The sequence below is a fragment of the Ascaphus truei genome, chromosome 3 (assembly GCF_040206685.1).
Source record: "Ascaphus truei isolate aAscTru1 chromosome 3, aAscTru1.hap1, whole genome shotgun sequence".
Classification (NCBI taxonomy): domain Eukaryota; kingdom Metazoa; phylum Chordata; class Amphibia; order Anura; family Ascaphidae; genus Ascaphus; species Ascaphus truei.
The window spans coordinates 339,660,611-339,674,379 of NC_134485.1; the positions used below are offsets into that span (position 1 = coordinate 339,660,611).

The window sequence follows — 13,769 nt, forward strand, 5'->3', positions numbered from 1 at the left end:
TGTCAGGGGGCGTGGCCGTGATGTCACGGAGCTAGTTCGCCCTCACTGGGCAAACAGCTCACGTGACCCGGCCGTCGCACGGGAAATTCAAACTGGTTTGTAGCGCGAAGCGCCGGTCTCCCTGTAGTGCATGTGCATGCGTTATCGCGCGCACTGTGCACTAATACATTGTTGTCCTAGTGTTTATTTCGCGGCGAGCTATATAGCTCGCGCCGTATACTGCACTTTGGACGTAGCCTTTGCATTTGCCGCGCGACGTACGGGTCACAAGAGCAGTTATCCCAATGAGGGCGAACCAGCTCCATGGCGTCACGAGCACGCCCCCCCCCCCCCCCCCCCATCACGCAAACATGCAGGCAACGAATCTCAGCAAGTACAGGCACGCGTGATATCATACTTTCGGTTGCGCGCCCGCATGTATGTATGTCTTTATTTATTTAGCTCCATTAATGTACATAGCGCTTCACAGTAGTAACATACGTGACAATCATATAAATAACAAATCATGGGAATAAGTGCTTCAAACATAAAAGTAACAGTGTAGAAGAGGAGTCCCTGCTCCGAAGAGCTTACATTATAATTGGTGGGGAGAACGTACAGAGACAGTAGGAGGGCATTCAGGTAAGTGCGTCTGCAGGGGGCCAAGCTTTATGTATCAGGTATAGTATTAGTCACGGTGCTACTCATGTACTATGTCCGAGGCCTTAGTTTATTAATATATATATTGGTATAGTGTTATTTACTTTCAGTTTAACATTTATATGTTTTTTTTGTAATATATAGTTATCTTTTTTTATATTCTTTAGATTGTGTTACAAAGGATATTAGAATAATTCACGATTTTGTGCAGTTTTTTTCCAGCAATTCTATCTTTATATTGTATCTATGAGATTACTGTGCCTGCTGTTACCTGACAAAGCAATTAACACCATTTTTTTTCCATTGCACCTGGTGACACTTGCATGCTCACTTCACAGGTATAAAACCTGCATTTCATTAGCAGTGTGGTATCTGGACAAAGATCCACGTTAGGACCGAAATGTCGATCTGTTCACCATTAAACACCTTTTCATATTTGCTAAATCCTGTGGAGTGGTTTTTTTTCCTTTTTGGATCCAGTTTTGTAACTGAAAGTGAGTTACATAAGTGCTAGCCCCATCTCATTGTGATATCATATAATAAATATAGCCAGGACTTTGGCTAAGGCAGGGGTGCACAAACGTTTCCCTGTGCGCACACCTGCCTGCTATCATCGGCACCTCGCGCCCCTCGGCTCTAGCGTCAAATGACACACGGTCTCATGCGATGTAACGTGACCCATCATTTGATGTCAGGTTATCATCACAACGCGTCGCTGGAAGGGAAGTATGTTATAGAGGCATGGGCTGTCCCCCGGCATTTAATTTAAATGCCTGGGGGGAGAGGGCGGGACCTCTATAACTGCCGTGCCCCTCCACCCCCCCCCCCCCCCCAGTTTGCCCACCCCTGGGCTAAGGTACTTTTGGGCTTTTTGGGTTGCTGCATGTCACCTCTCTTTTCCAAACCCCCACCCAAATGTCACCTCCTTCTCCACCCCCCCCCCCCCCCCAATATCACTTCCCCATCACCAAGTCAGCTCCCTCAAGTGTAATCTGTCTCCCTCTCCTTCCTCTTTGGCATGTCACTCACGGCGCCTCTCTCCCTCATGCCACCTCTTTCTCCCTCTGCCAAAGTTTCTTTGCATCCTTTTTTCCCTTCCTCCATGTTTCTTCTGTCTTTACCTCTCTTCCTTCCCCACTTTCTACACCTGTCTCTTCTCTCTCTCTCCAGTTTTCTTTTCCTCCTCTAATCACCTCTCCCACATGTAACTTCACTCTCTCCTCAGGCCACACTTGTCCTTATGTCTTTCTTTTTCCATGTTCCCCACGGTCATTCTTTTTCCATTTTCACTTTTTTGAAGTGAAACTTCTTTAGCGACATTCATGTGTTTAATTGAGATGGAAGTCAGTGCTGACGGAAGTGATGTCACTGCTGGCAGATGAGGCCGTCAGTGTTGGCAGCTGCCAGTAGGAGTCACCAGAGACGAGGAAGGCAGCGACACACACATACTCACCCGCATCCCCTGAATAACCCCCCCCCCCCCCGTGAGCCGCCGAACACTTCCCACCCACACTGCTGCGCGACCACCACCTCCTCCCCCTTCGGCTGGGACCTCCGCCGGGGATAGGGCATCTGAATCATCACACACGCGTCTGTCCCCGCTCCGGATACTGCTGCCCTGGCTGCCACCCCCTCTCGCAAACTCACCACCAGCATCTCCAAACCACTGCTGGGAGGGCCTGCATGCGATTTCCCCCCCCCCCCCCGGACACAGAGACACACACACACACACTGCTGCTGGCATGTGCTGCTGCTATGTGCTATTATACATTGTGCTGCAGGGTCCTCTGACCTGAAAAAAACTTTTTCAAATGAATGGAAAATAAAAACTTTTAAAAACAAAGTGCAGTCACACACACACAGTTAGCATAAATATAGAAGTGCAAATAGCTAAAACAGGATGTGTGCCGAGCATGCACGTTCTAAGACAAACTTCTTTGCGTTTGTCACTGAAACTGTGTTTTGAGTTTTAATTTTAAAAAGTACCATCAAAAATACAATTTCTGTGACAAAAGATGAAGACGTTTCACTTAAAATGTGCATGCTCGGCACACACACACACTTTTTTTTTTTGCTCTCATTTCATTTCTTGAATATTACTGTCTCCTTTTTTTTATGGACCGTTTTTTCCCTCTTCTCGCCCACACCGCCATTGCTTTAAAGGAAGATGATGCAGTTTCCATTGAATGTATTTCAGACAGGAAGCCTGCTGTCTCCAAGGCCCAGCACAATGAGAGGCAGAGCCGACCTCTGCAAATTAGAACTTAGATCTGATAGCAGCCCCGTTTTCGTATAGATCTCACATGCTGCAGTTTCTCTTCTATTGCAATTTCGTAAACGTGAGCATTATTTCCTCAGGCTGTTGTAGCAAATGTGAGACTGCTAGAGGTACATTTCCAGGGACAACTCTCTTTAAAGAAAATGCCCATGATGTGTTTCCACGTTCCCAAACCAAAGATGGCGCTGAATGCTTCAGGCTCCAATACTCAGCTTGTTATCTTTATTCTTTCATGAGATTGCACAGTTGAAGGTCACTTTCTGAATAACATAAACCTAGTGTTATATGAGAAGTTATACTTCTCACAATTCTTTGTACGTCTTTGACACAGCAGCTGCAGGAACCGCCCAGTCACCAGATACACTCCTCCTCACACTGGTAGATGCACGTCCCTTGTAGACTGACAGACCGCTGCGTTGCGTGGAGTGTCATAGCTGCAGATGGCTCTGCATATAGTGTTCCTGCAGCTATGTGTTGGCATCCTGGCACTGCCCATACACATCCTTGCCTTCCTGGGGCTATGGCACCCGGTGATCAAGAAAATACTTCCTTACCTCCTGGAGAAGGCGACCAGGTTTTATAACAAACGAATGAGAGAACACAAGATTGGTCTTTTCAGTAACCTGGGGGACTTTAAAGGTTCTGCCGGGGAACTTGCTCTACTGGAAATCGGCTGCGGTACAGGTGCTAACTTCCAGTTTTACCCTCGGGGGTGCAAAGTGACTTGCGTGGACCCCAACCCTAATTTCAAGAAGTACCTGAGCAAGAGCCTGGCGGAGAGCGACCACGTGGAGTTCCAGAGCTTCCTGGTGGCCTCTGGGGATAACATGTCCCAGGTGGATGATGCCTCGGTGGATGTGGCGGTTTGCACTCTGGTCCTGTGCTCTGTGCACAATGTAGAGGGGCTGCTGACAGAAGTACTGCGAGTTCTGAGACCCGTGAGTGAGCTCCGAATATCCGAGCGAGTTTGAGTGGCACCTTAATTTAAAGAGACGCTGGTTGCAGAGGGAGGTCATTTCCATACGAGTTAGTGACCTTTAACAAGCATGTTTTATTAGTGAAGAGATTCATTCACTATGGGGTTAAAATACGTATCTCCTGCTCGCATGTGTTTAAACTTTGCTCTTGTGGTAGAGCGGAGGAATGTGAGTGCCTTCCGTCATACGTTTATCACTTAAGTGGACCTTAAAGAAATCGAGACAGCGGAAACAACTGAGGGATATTTAATACATTGTCCTCAAATTCAGTTGTAGACCCATAGCTTCTAATTACAAGGGAAGGGGGGTCTAGACCGATTGACTCCTTAAGTCATAAATCCAGTGCTTTCAATTGGATTTTATCTCTGACAAATCTTGTCACCTGTGTTATGGCATATTGCCTATGGATTTTAGGTGATGATATTTAGCATATGAAGCAAAGTATTTCCTTATTGAGAAATAATAGTGTGACATTGTGATTTAAAAGTAACACTCCTCCCATGTTGCCTAAACAGTGGTGCCTTAAATGCAAACAGCTGAATTCTTATAACCAGGAACTCCCTTTACAAATATGCAACTTGGTGATAGTGCTCCCTAAACGAGCAAGGGCCTTATTACCTATTGCAGGGGTCCTCAACCTGAAGGGACTTTAACATCCATTCTCCTCGCTTACATATATACTCAATCTTATTTTCACAAGCACACCCCCCCACCCTCTTAGGCTAGGGTGATGGTGCGTCCGCACGCTGAGCGATCAGACTGCCTTAAGGCCTCGTTCAGGGTGCTGGCTTCGGAGGGAGGGCGTGCTGACGTGCTTGCTGCAGTGAGAAACAAAGTATTCAATTTGAATACTTGTTTTCAAGGTAGCTACTGCCCTGCCTCCGAAGCCAGGCGTTGCCGCTGACGACAGCTCAGTAAACGAAAATTTCGTTTCTTGGAGCTGAAGCGGCGTCACAGGGACCAAGGCAGCCAATGAAATCATTCTTCAGAATGATTTCATGGCTGCAGCTTGGATACTTTAACCCTGCAGCCTGTAGCCCCGCCCCCTCCCCAACGCTGAAAAGGCAGCTGGGGGATAATCACATGTCGCCAGCAAACTCCCAGCACTGCCTCCCGCACGCCCCCCCTCCGAGTCCTCAGCTGCCTCCCTGAACGAGCCCTAAGAGGCAGTGATCTCGTCAATGTGGCGTGCGGGCGGAAGTGGGAGGTTGCACGCGTTGCGCAAGAAATCAGTTGAAGCTGATTTCTTGGCGCGACAGGCCGGTCACGTGAGCGTTTCGCCCAATGAGGGTGAACCAGCGCTCTGTGACGCCCCCAGGCTTAGACACTGCACATTCACCCTCGTACAGCATACTCGCCTATCCACTTAACACACACTTCACATGTCTCCCCTTCTCACACAGCACCCTCACCCTCTTTGTAAATCAAACACCACATTCAACCCCATTCTCTTACTTACACCACATACCTTCCCCCTCATCCACCTTTCCTTCCACGGTTCCATCTTCCCACACATTTGAAACATGTCAGCTGCTGAGCCGCTGTGTCCTGCACTGTCTGGAGATGGAGAGATGCCTCTCTCCTCTGTGCCAGGCTGAGCGAGAAGTGCCTGCTGCAGGGCCGCCGACCGAGTTCATGGGGCCCAGGACTAGAGTTTAGACCGGGGGCCTGCAACTTGTCAGTTGCCTGCCCACACCATCGTGAGCCACCTCCTCTATTTTCCCTCTCCATGTGTATTTCTCTCTCTCCCCCATCACCTCTTTCCACCCTCCCTCCGCTATCACTTAATGACCCCCCTTTCATTTAATCCCGCTCCCTCAATCTCCACCACAATAATTACCCCCAATGCCACACACACACACACACACACGTAAAATACAACACACACACACACACACACACCCTTGTACCTGACATCACCACCCCCCCTTGTACCTCATATCCTCCCTTGTACCTCACCCCACCACTTGTACCTCACATCACCTCCTCCGCTGCACATCGCTTGCGCACCTTCTGTGCAGTGCCTACAAGCCGTTGAACTTCCGGGCCTGCACGGGAAGCTGCATCAACAGCAGAGACAGACGCCTGCTGCAGCGGGGGAGGAAATCTGGGGCCCGGCAACCAGACACGGAGCGGCGCTGGGGCCCGGCAAGAGGTCATGTCCAACTGTCAGCACCAGCCGGGCCCCCCACAGCCTCCGAGCCCGGGACAAGTGCCACCGCTCTCCCCCCTGTCAGCAGCACTGGCCTGCTTAGCAAGGTCTGTACACACCAGGGTTTTCTGGCACCTTGGTTGACAAACACTGACCTATTGTTCAATTATGTTTTAAATTGTATGGTTTGTTCTTCCCTACTGCTATATTGTTCTGTATCCTGGTGCCATATAAAATAAATAATAATATCATGGTCCCACTGGGGTATCATTGGTAGCAAGCAAATCAGTAAGGTAAACTTCACTCTGGGATGCAGCGTTTACCTCAGGGATAATCTGCCTCTACCAACACGCCCTATTAGTTTTGGCACTTCAATGGTTCATAACACGTTCTTGTTAATCTAGAAATAGGGTTTTGCTCTGCAATAGTATCCACCTTACCCACCCACCCTTTCAGATCAGAAAACAATTGAGGGTTAATTGGGGATGATTGATGCTTTAATGTTCATCTTTTGATTATTAGATGCCAACCCACATCTTCCAAAATCAGTGAGATTTGGTGGTTCTGGACTAAAAATGGCATTTACAGATTTCTATCAGTGAGTGCATGGAAGTCTATGAAACTTCTTATGGTAAAATCACTGAGTAAATATTTTCAGCCCCACAACTCCTTTTGATTAATAAAAATAATTTAAAAAGCAGCTTGAAGTAAGAGGCACACATAAACAGTGGGGGAGAGGTATGAACATAAAGAAAGTGCAAATACAAGTTTGTTATGACATATTGCTCCATTATCTGCTCGCATTTGGGTCAAATCTATTCGTTTCTTACAAATGATTTAAATAGTAGGCCAGAAAAGTTTACACCACCTTAAACCTGGAAGATCTTTTTTTTACTCAAGCACAAGATACAAAAGTCCCTCTAAAGTGAGTTTGATACACCTCTTTATATTCTGTGCGTCATGTAACTCCTATTGCAATGAAATCCAGTGTGGAATGGAACTGGGACAACTCACTGGTGCAGTATTCCTAGATTTTGCAAAGGCTTTTGATACTGTTGATCATGTTAGCCTGCTTAACAAACTCCAGTAATCTGGAATAGGAAAGCATGATTTAAACTGGTTTCAGTCCTACCTATCAGGTAGATCCCAACATGTGTCCATCTCGGGCTCTAACTCCAACCCCCTAGATATCACCTGTGGTGTCCCGCAAGGCTCTGTTCTGGGGCCCCTACTCTTCTCAGTGTTCATCAATTACCTCCCCACAGCTTGTAAGGAAGCCTCAATACACATGTATGCCGATGACACAATCCTATATACACACAGCCATAGCTTCTCTGACCTTCAACACATACTTCAGTCTGACTTTTTGAGACTCGAAAATTGGATTTCCCAAAACAAACTGTTTTTAAACACAGACAAGACTGTAACAATGGTATTTGGGAAAGGTATACAGGGATATACCAAATAAGTATACATGGGAAGGATGTTGATCCAGGGATTAATCCGATTGCCAATTCTTGGAGTCAGGAAGGAATTAATTTTTCCCCTTAATGGGGTTTTTTGTTTGCCTTCCTCTTGATCATAGAAGAGAAATTCAACCGCTCACCTATATGTATATTATTACAGTCCTGTAGATAATGAGGTAGGTGCATGGAGGTGTAACATATATGACCACGAGATCTCAAAAGATATTGAGTAAAGAACCCCACTTGTCTGCACTCTTTACCTAAATATTGGTATATTACTCCTAATTGCCAAAGGCTGCACAAAAAGTCCCTATCAGGGTATGGAACCGACGAAAAACAAAACATTATTTAATACATCAAAATATCACACTCAATAGTTAAAATAAATGTTTAAAATGTTAAAAATCCCCATATGGGAGCGGGGGAGTGGGAACAAAAGAGATTATCTGATTAATTTACTACTGTGATGCTGTAGTCAGAAATTACATTTCCCCTCCTGCGTTCACATAGGCTTGCGGTATTAGTAACTGGAATGCAAAAATGTTGCTAATCTTATAAACGAATACAATGATGTGAGGTTGACATCAACTGACACAGATAAAGTAACTGTAGTGGATGTATCCGTTCAAAGCAACATCAAATTTGCAACTGATGCACAAAGACCACACATATGCCCTATGATAGTTAATAAATGCCAAAGAGTCACCACTTGAATAATAGTGGCCAGTAAATACACATATCTTTCATTGTGGTTATCGTGTTACTCAGTATTTATATATCATAGTTGCCCAAATACTGTAGGATAACACAATATGCACAGAATAAGAGTGTAACTGGTCTCTTATTTAGCTGCTGTTAAGCTACAAATAGAGAACTATTAAAGCACAGCAGGAAGTCCTGCAATGGAATTGTGTATGTATACACCGAACATTGACAACCAAATAGGTCACCAGCATATATTACAGCCCCTGCCTATATAGATAAGGGTTGCGGCGAACCCAAACAGCAACAGGAGAGAGTATACAAGCCTTGTTTTAGCTGGTGTGAGTCCGTATCGACCACATGTGCCATATGTGTCCTGCAATGGAATTGTGTATGTATACACCAAAAATTCGCAGCCTAATAGGTCACCAGCACATGTTGCAGCCTCTGCCTATACATATAAGTAAGTATAGATATAGAATAAAATATCTGTTGTCTAAATTTAGCATAGGTTGAACTTGATGGACGTACGTCTTTTTTCAATCTCATCTACTACTATGTAACTATGTAAGACTACATTTTTAAAGCTTCCAGCGACTGAGCTCCAGATTAGAACCAACGCTAACACAACCCTAACCCCTGTCACTAGTTTTAAATACCTGAGCATATGGTTTGACTCCCACTTAACATTCGGGATGCACATTGATACCCTGACAACCAAGACCTATGCCAAACTAGGGGTACTTTACAGGAACAAATCCTCCCTTAGTCTCCTGGTCAGAAAGCATATCGCACAGCAGATGCTAATGACAATTATTGACTATGGAGACATAGTATATGGCTCTGCACCTCAAACCCACCTTAGCAAACTTGACACCCTCTACAATTCAATTTGTCGTTTTGTTCTCCAATACAACTACAACACACATCACTGCGAAATGCTCAAAGAACTAGATTGGTCATCACTCGAGTCTAGGCGCAAAGTTCACCTTTCCTGTCTTGCCTTCAAATTCTTTCTGGGCAGGCTACCCAGCTATCTGAACATGCTCCTCACCCCTACCACATGCAGCACTTATCATCTGAGATCAGACTCCAAAAGACTATTCATAGTCCTAATACTCAACAAAATATCCAGCCGTTCCTCCTTCTCTTACCGTGCACCCCAAAACTGGAACAACCTACCAGAGACTCTCACATCCACCACCAGTTTAAGTTCTTTCAAATCTAAGGCTGTCTCACATTTTAATCTGGTCTGTAACTGTTGCATACGCCCATAATATATATTTTCTTTAACTGTGCATGCAATGTCTTGTATATAATGTATACCCTGTTCATTTATGCAACTGTATTTGTAACCATGTATTTTTTGTCTTAACTCTGTGCCCAGGACATACTTGAAAACGAGAGGTAACTCTCAATGTATTACTTCCTGGTAAAATATTTTATAAATATTGTCACTCGCCAAATCACAAGGTGGGGCAAATGGCGCAAAATTTTGAGCAAAGACCTTGATACATTCACGCAAAGGGACACACGATTAACAAAGTTTGCCTTAATTTTTCTCAATTTGCTATGATACATCACCCCCAGAATCCTCATCAGGGGCGTAGCTATAGCCCGTGCAAAGCCCGGGGGCCTGCGCTCCTGGGGGTCCCGCTCTCTAACTTGAACAGTACATATTTTTGCTGCTGCGGTTGTCAATCGCATGTGCGCGGTCAGCATTTGCCCACCGCGCATGCGTGATCGAAGCTTGCCGATTGCATGAGCAGCCAGCAAGTGCCAATCGCGCAGGCACGGTATGAAAGAACCAATGACACATGCGCAGTTGGAAAGAGCTGATCGCCCATGTGCGGTTGGAAAGAGATGATCACGCATGTGCGGTAGGCAATTGGCGACCGCGCATATGCAGTAAGCAAGTCCCGATTACCCATGCGCTGGCAAACAATACAAAAAAATTGCCCGGGAGCCCACACATGCCTTGTTACGCCACTGATCATCATCATCATCATCGTACTATTTTGAGAATTCAGTATACTTTAGTCTCCGACTGACTAAACTCATATAGGCCATTTAACATTGTTAACCTTAGATTAAATGTTTTGAAGTTAGCAATGGATTAGTGTGATTCTAGATTTTAAAGAATGTCTCAAATATTACCTACTGTTTGTATTTTACTCACGAGGCCCAACTTCTGTTAGAGCACACAAAGTGTAACTCTAATAAACAGACCATTTTGAGATTTGTGATCACATTGACTTCTAACCCGCAGTCATAACTCCAAGGAGAGGCCTTTCTTATATTATTGCTTTTATGGATTTATGGAAAGTTGGGAAGGTTTTCAGCTGCAGTTATTGTAGAGCTTCAGTAATGGTATTTTCAGTCGCTATTTTTTCAAAGAAGACTATTTTACTAGCCCTTTTGTAAGTAGAAAAAGATTTACACGGTTTAAAAAAAAAAGAGCAGTAATTTTAAGGGTGAAGGAAGATCTTAAACATTAAATGCGGCTTTCAATACACATGTTCATTCCATCACACACAATTTAGCAATTCAAAAAAAATTTGCTACTCTAGGTGGAAGAAAAACATGGGTCACCATTATACATATTTTAGCACAGGGAAACAATTAATTAGTAGTCATTTATTTATATCTTATTTTACTTTCTATTGTCGCATTCAAATTATTCTGCCTTTCCTCACCAGTTGCAACAGCATTTTTCCACATCTTTCTAAAGAAGTACGTAATCGCCACATTGTGGGCCATATTTTAAAAAGCGGTTCTATTCAATAAGATACCTTTATGATACCAGAAGACACTTTATTTGCTTAAAGGGGCCATACAACATGTATATTGTTGCAATTGTCATCCTTCAAGGGAAAAAAACGTCTTTTTATTTTTCTTGCTTCCTAACTGTACAAATTTAACTTTCAGGGTGGAGCCTTCTATTTCCTGGAACATGTTGCTGCAAATGCTTCCTCATGGACTTATTTTGTCCAGAAAATCCTGGATCCAACTTGGAAATACATAGGGGATGGTTGTAGACTTACAAAGGAAACTTGGAAATACCTGGAAAATGCCAAATTCTCTGAAGTTAAACTACGGCATATTCAAGCTCCTTATAAATGGAGTCCAGTTCGACCTCATGTAATTGGTTTTGCTGTCAAATAACTTTTAAATGGAGGAATTAGTGGAATGGTTGATATGTTTAAGTAACTACCTTCAATGAAGTTATCTTTGGGACTTCATGCTTTTAATTAGTGTTGTCTACAAGGTTTTTTTTAAAAAGGGTGAAGCAAAAAGTCCAACAGCTGCTTTTTAAAAAAAATGTATTATTTATTTTTTAACAAGGGGGGCCAAATACAGCCTTATAACAAAAAAAATGATTTGGCAGAGAATTATGTATTTTTAAAAAAAACCTTTTTAACAAAAATGAATCAATATTGAACGTGGATTGTGGTAATATGGTGGAAGTTGGCTTTATAGCACAAATATATGTATGGAAACTGTGTCAACCAATTTGATTGCTTGTGAATAAATTCCTGACCAAGTAGATTAAACATAGATGTATGAAAAACTTTGTGTTTGTGGTTCCTTTTAACTACTGTTATCTTGACCTCTTCTCGTTCGTCAGTTGTCCCGTTTAATTTTATTTTCAATATTTCTCTTTAGAGTTGTATCTGTTAATTGCATCTGTTTCAAAATATGCTTTGCCTCTTCTATGTTGATCATACTCGTGGACCCCTCTCATGCTTCCTTTAAAAAACAGACCACTTCCACTTCCTGGTTGCCTGTTCAATGTGCCTTGTGCTCACAAAAAGGAGCACAAAAAAATGTGAAGGTATTCCAGGGCACTCACTGATTATCCAAAAAAAGATCCATGAAGGAAAAAACAGGGAACCCAGGTAGTGGAAAATTAGAAAATGGCTTTATTAGAACGTAGAAGTGGTATTCAGAACGGAAAAAGTCCTCCCACGCAGATGTTGCGCTTTCTCAACGAATAGTGGACAGACCGGAAGTAAACACCTTAATATGTGCTGAATGCTTAAAAAAACACACCAGACGCAGCTGATTGTGATATATCAGTATTGAAACATTCAATTAATTAGAAAAATAATGATAACCATCACATCAACTGAGACCACATAGTAAAAACATGAAAAGAAAAACAATACATTAAGACTACTATGGCTAATAAATAAGCCACAGATAACAAATCCAGAGATAATTAATATGGATTATAATCAAAAAGTTAATCTTAATGCATCAGTGTAATATTGCCTGTTCATACTAATGTAAATGTTGAATAATATAAATAAAATATATATTCAATCATAATATTTAATTTGGAGCATGTAGATTCTATAATATATTCTAACAAATGATGCTTAATAAATAATGCTTCAAGATGAAAGAAATATTAAAGTAAAGAGAAACATGTACAGGTTTAAAACACAAAATGTATCAAACACACACATCAATAAACATAACATATAGTGTGTAATTAATCTCTAAAGAGTAATAATATATATGAAATGTTAAACATTAACAAACTATTAAGTAATAATCTCTGTATCAGATACATCATTTGGATAAGGGAAATGTAAACCCGTATCTATAAACATGTAAATTCCATAACCAACTAAATTCAGTTAGATCTATAGCATAGAAAATAACAATGAAAGATTGTATGTGAAACATCTAACTATACACTTATAGGGAAACAAATATATATAAATTCTATAGTAAATAGAGGTAATGTAATTGTTATGTTCATTATATTGTAGCAAGATGAGGGACAGATAGCAACAAAGAGTAACATATATATCTAGTTGTTAATATTACACTATATAAACTAGAACAGAAGATGCCGATAGCTCAGAGAAAGCAATTGAGGTCCCACTCTGAGTTAAGACCATGAGGTTGGAGTGTACCCAGAGTGAACATCCCAAATGCCTCTCTTTGGTACAGCATTTTAGTTCTATTGCCAACTCTGTTTGAAATAGGAATATGTTCCAAAGCTGTACATTTCAATGACTGAGGAGAACTTTATTGGCATTCTACCAAATATTTTGACACTGGATGATTTGTATCCTTGTTAGAAATTAATCTAACATGTTCTAAAATACGTATTTTGAGTAACCTTGTAGTCAATCCCACATAAATGTTGAAGACAACCGCATGTAAGAAGATATACTACATAACTCGTCTGACATGTAATAAAGGATTTAATAGTGTATTTCTGTGTTTTGTCTTCTCAAAGGTTGACGTTTTATGGATATAGGGGCAAATTTAACAAAGTCCCCATTTATGTGAACCCTTAAGTAATGGAAAAAATCCCTTATTCCTGTTCGGTTTTTGTGTTATAAACATACTGGGAGAAATTGTTACCGATTTTTTTAGATTTAGTAAATACTATTTTAGGATCCATTGATACCATGTCATGTATACGGGGATCTAGTGAGAATTTGCCAGTGTTTCCTGATAATAGCCGATATGGCTGCAGCTTGACTGCTATATTGAGTAATAACGTAGGAAGGATCATGGGCAGTAGTATTGAT

General features: G+C 42.4%; 1 protein-coding gene across 1 annotated transcript; it reads left to right on the forward strand.

Moving 5' to 3' along the window:
- Nucleotides 1-3,236: 3,236 nt before the first annotated feature.
- On the forward strand, nt 3,237-11,785 carry LOC142489967 (thiol S-methyltransferase TMT1A-like). The gene is made up of 2 exons (XM_075591653.1): nt 3,237-3,855; nt 11,143-11,785. Exons 1-2 carry the CDS (start codon nt 3,358-3,360, stop codon nt 11,377-11,379), a joined length of 735 nt encoding a protein of 244 aa, XP_075447768.1. The 5' UTR covers nt 3,237-3,357; the 3' UTR covers nt 11,380-11,785.
- Nucleotides 11,786-13,769: the final 1,984 nt, after the last annotated feature.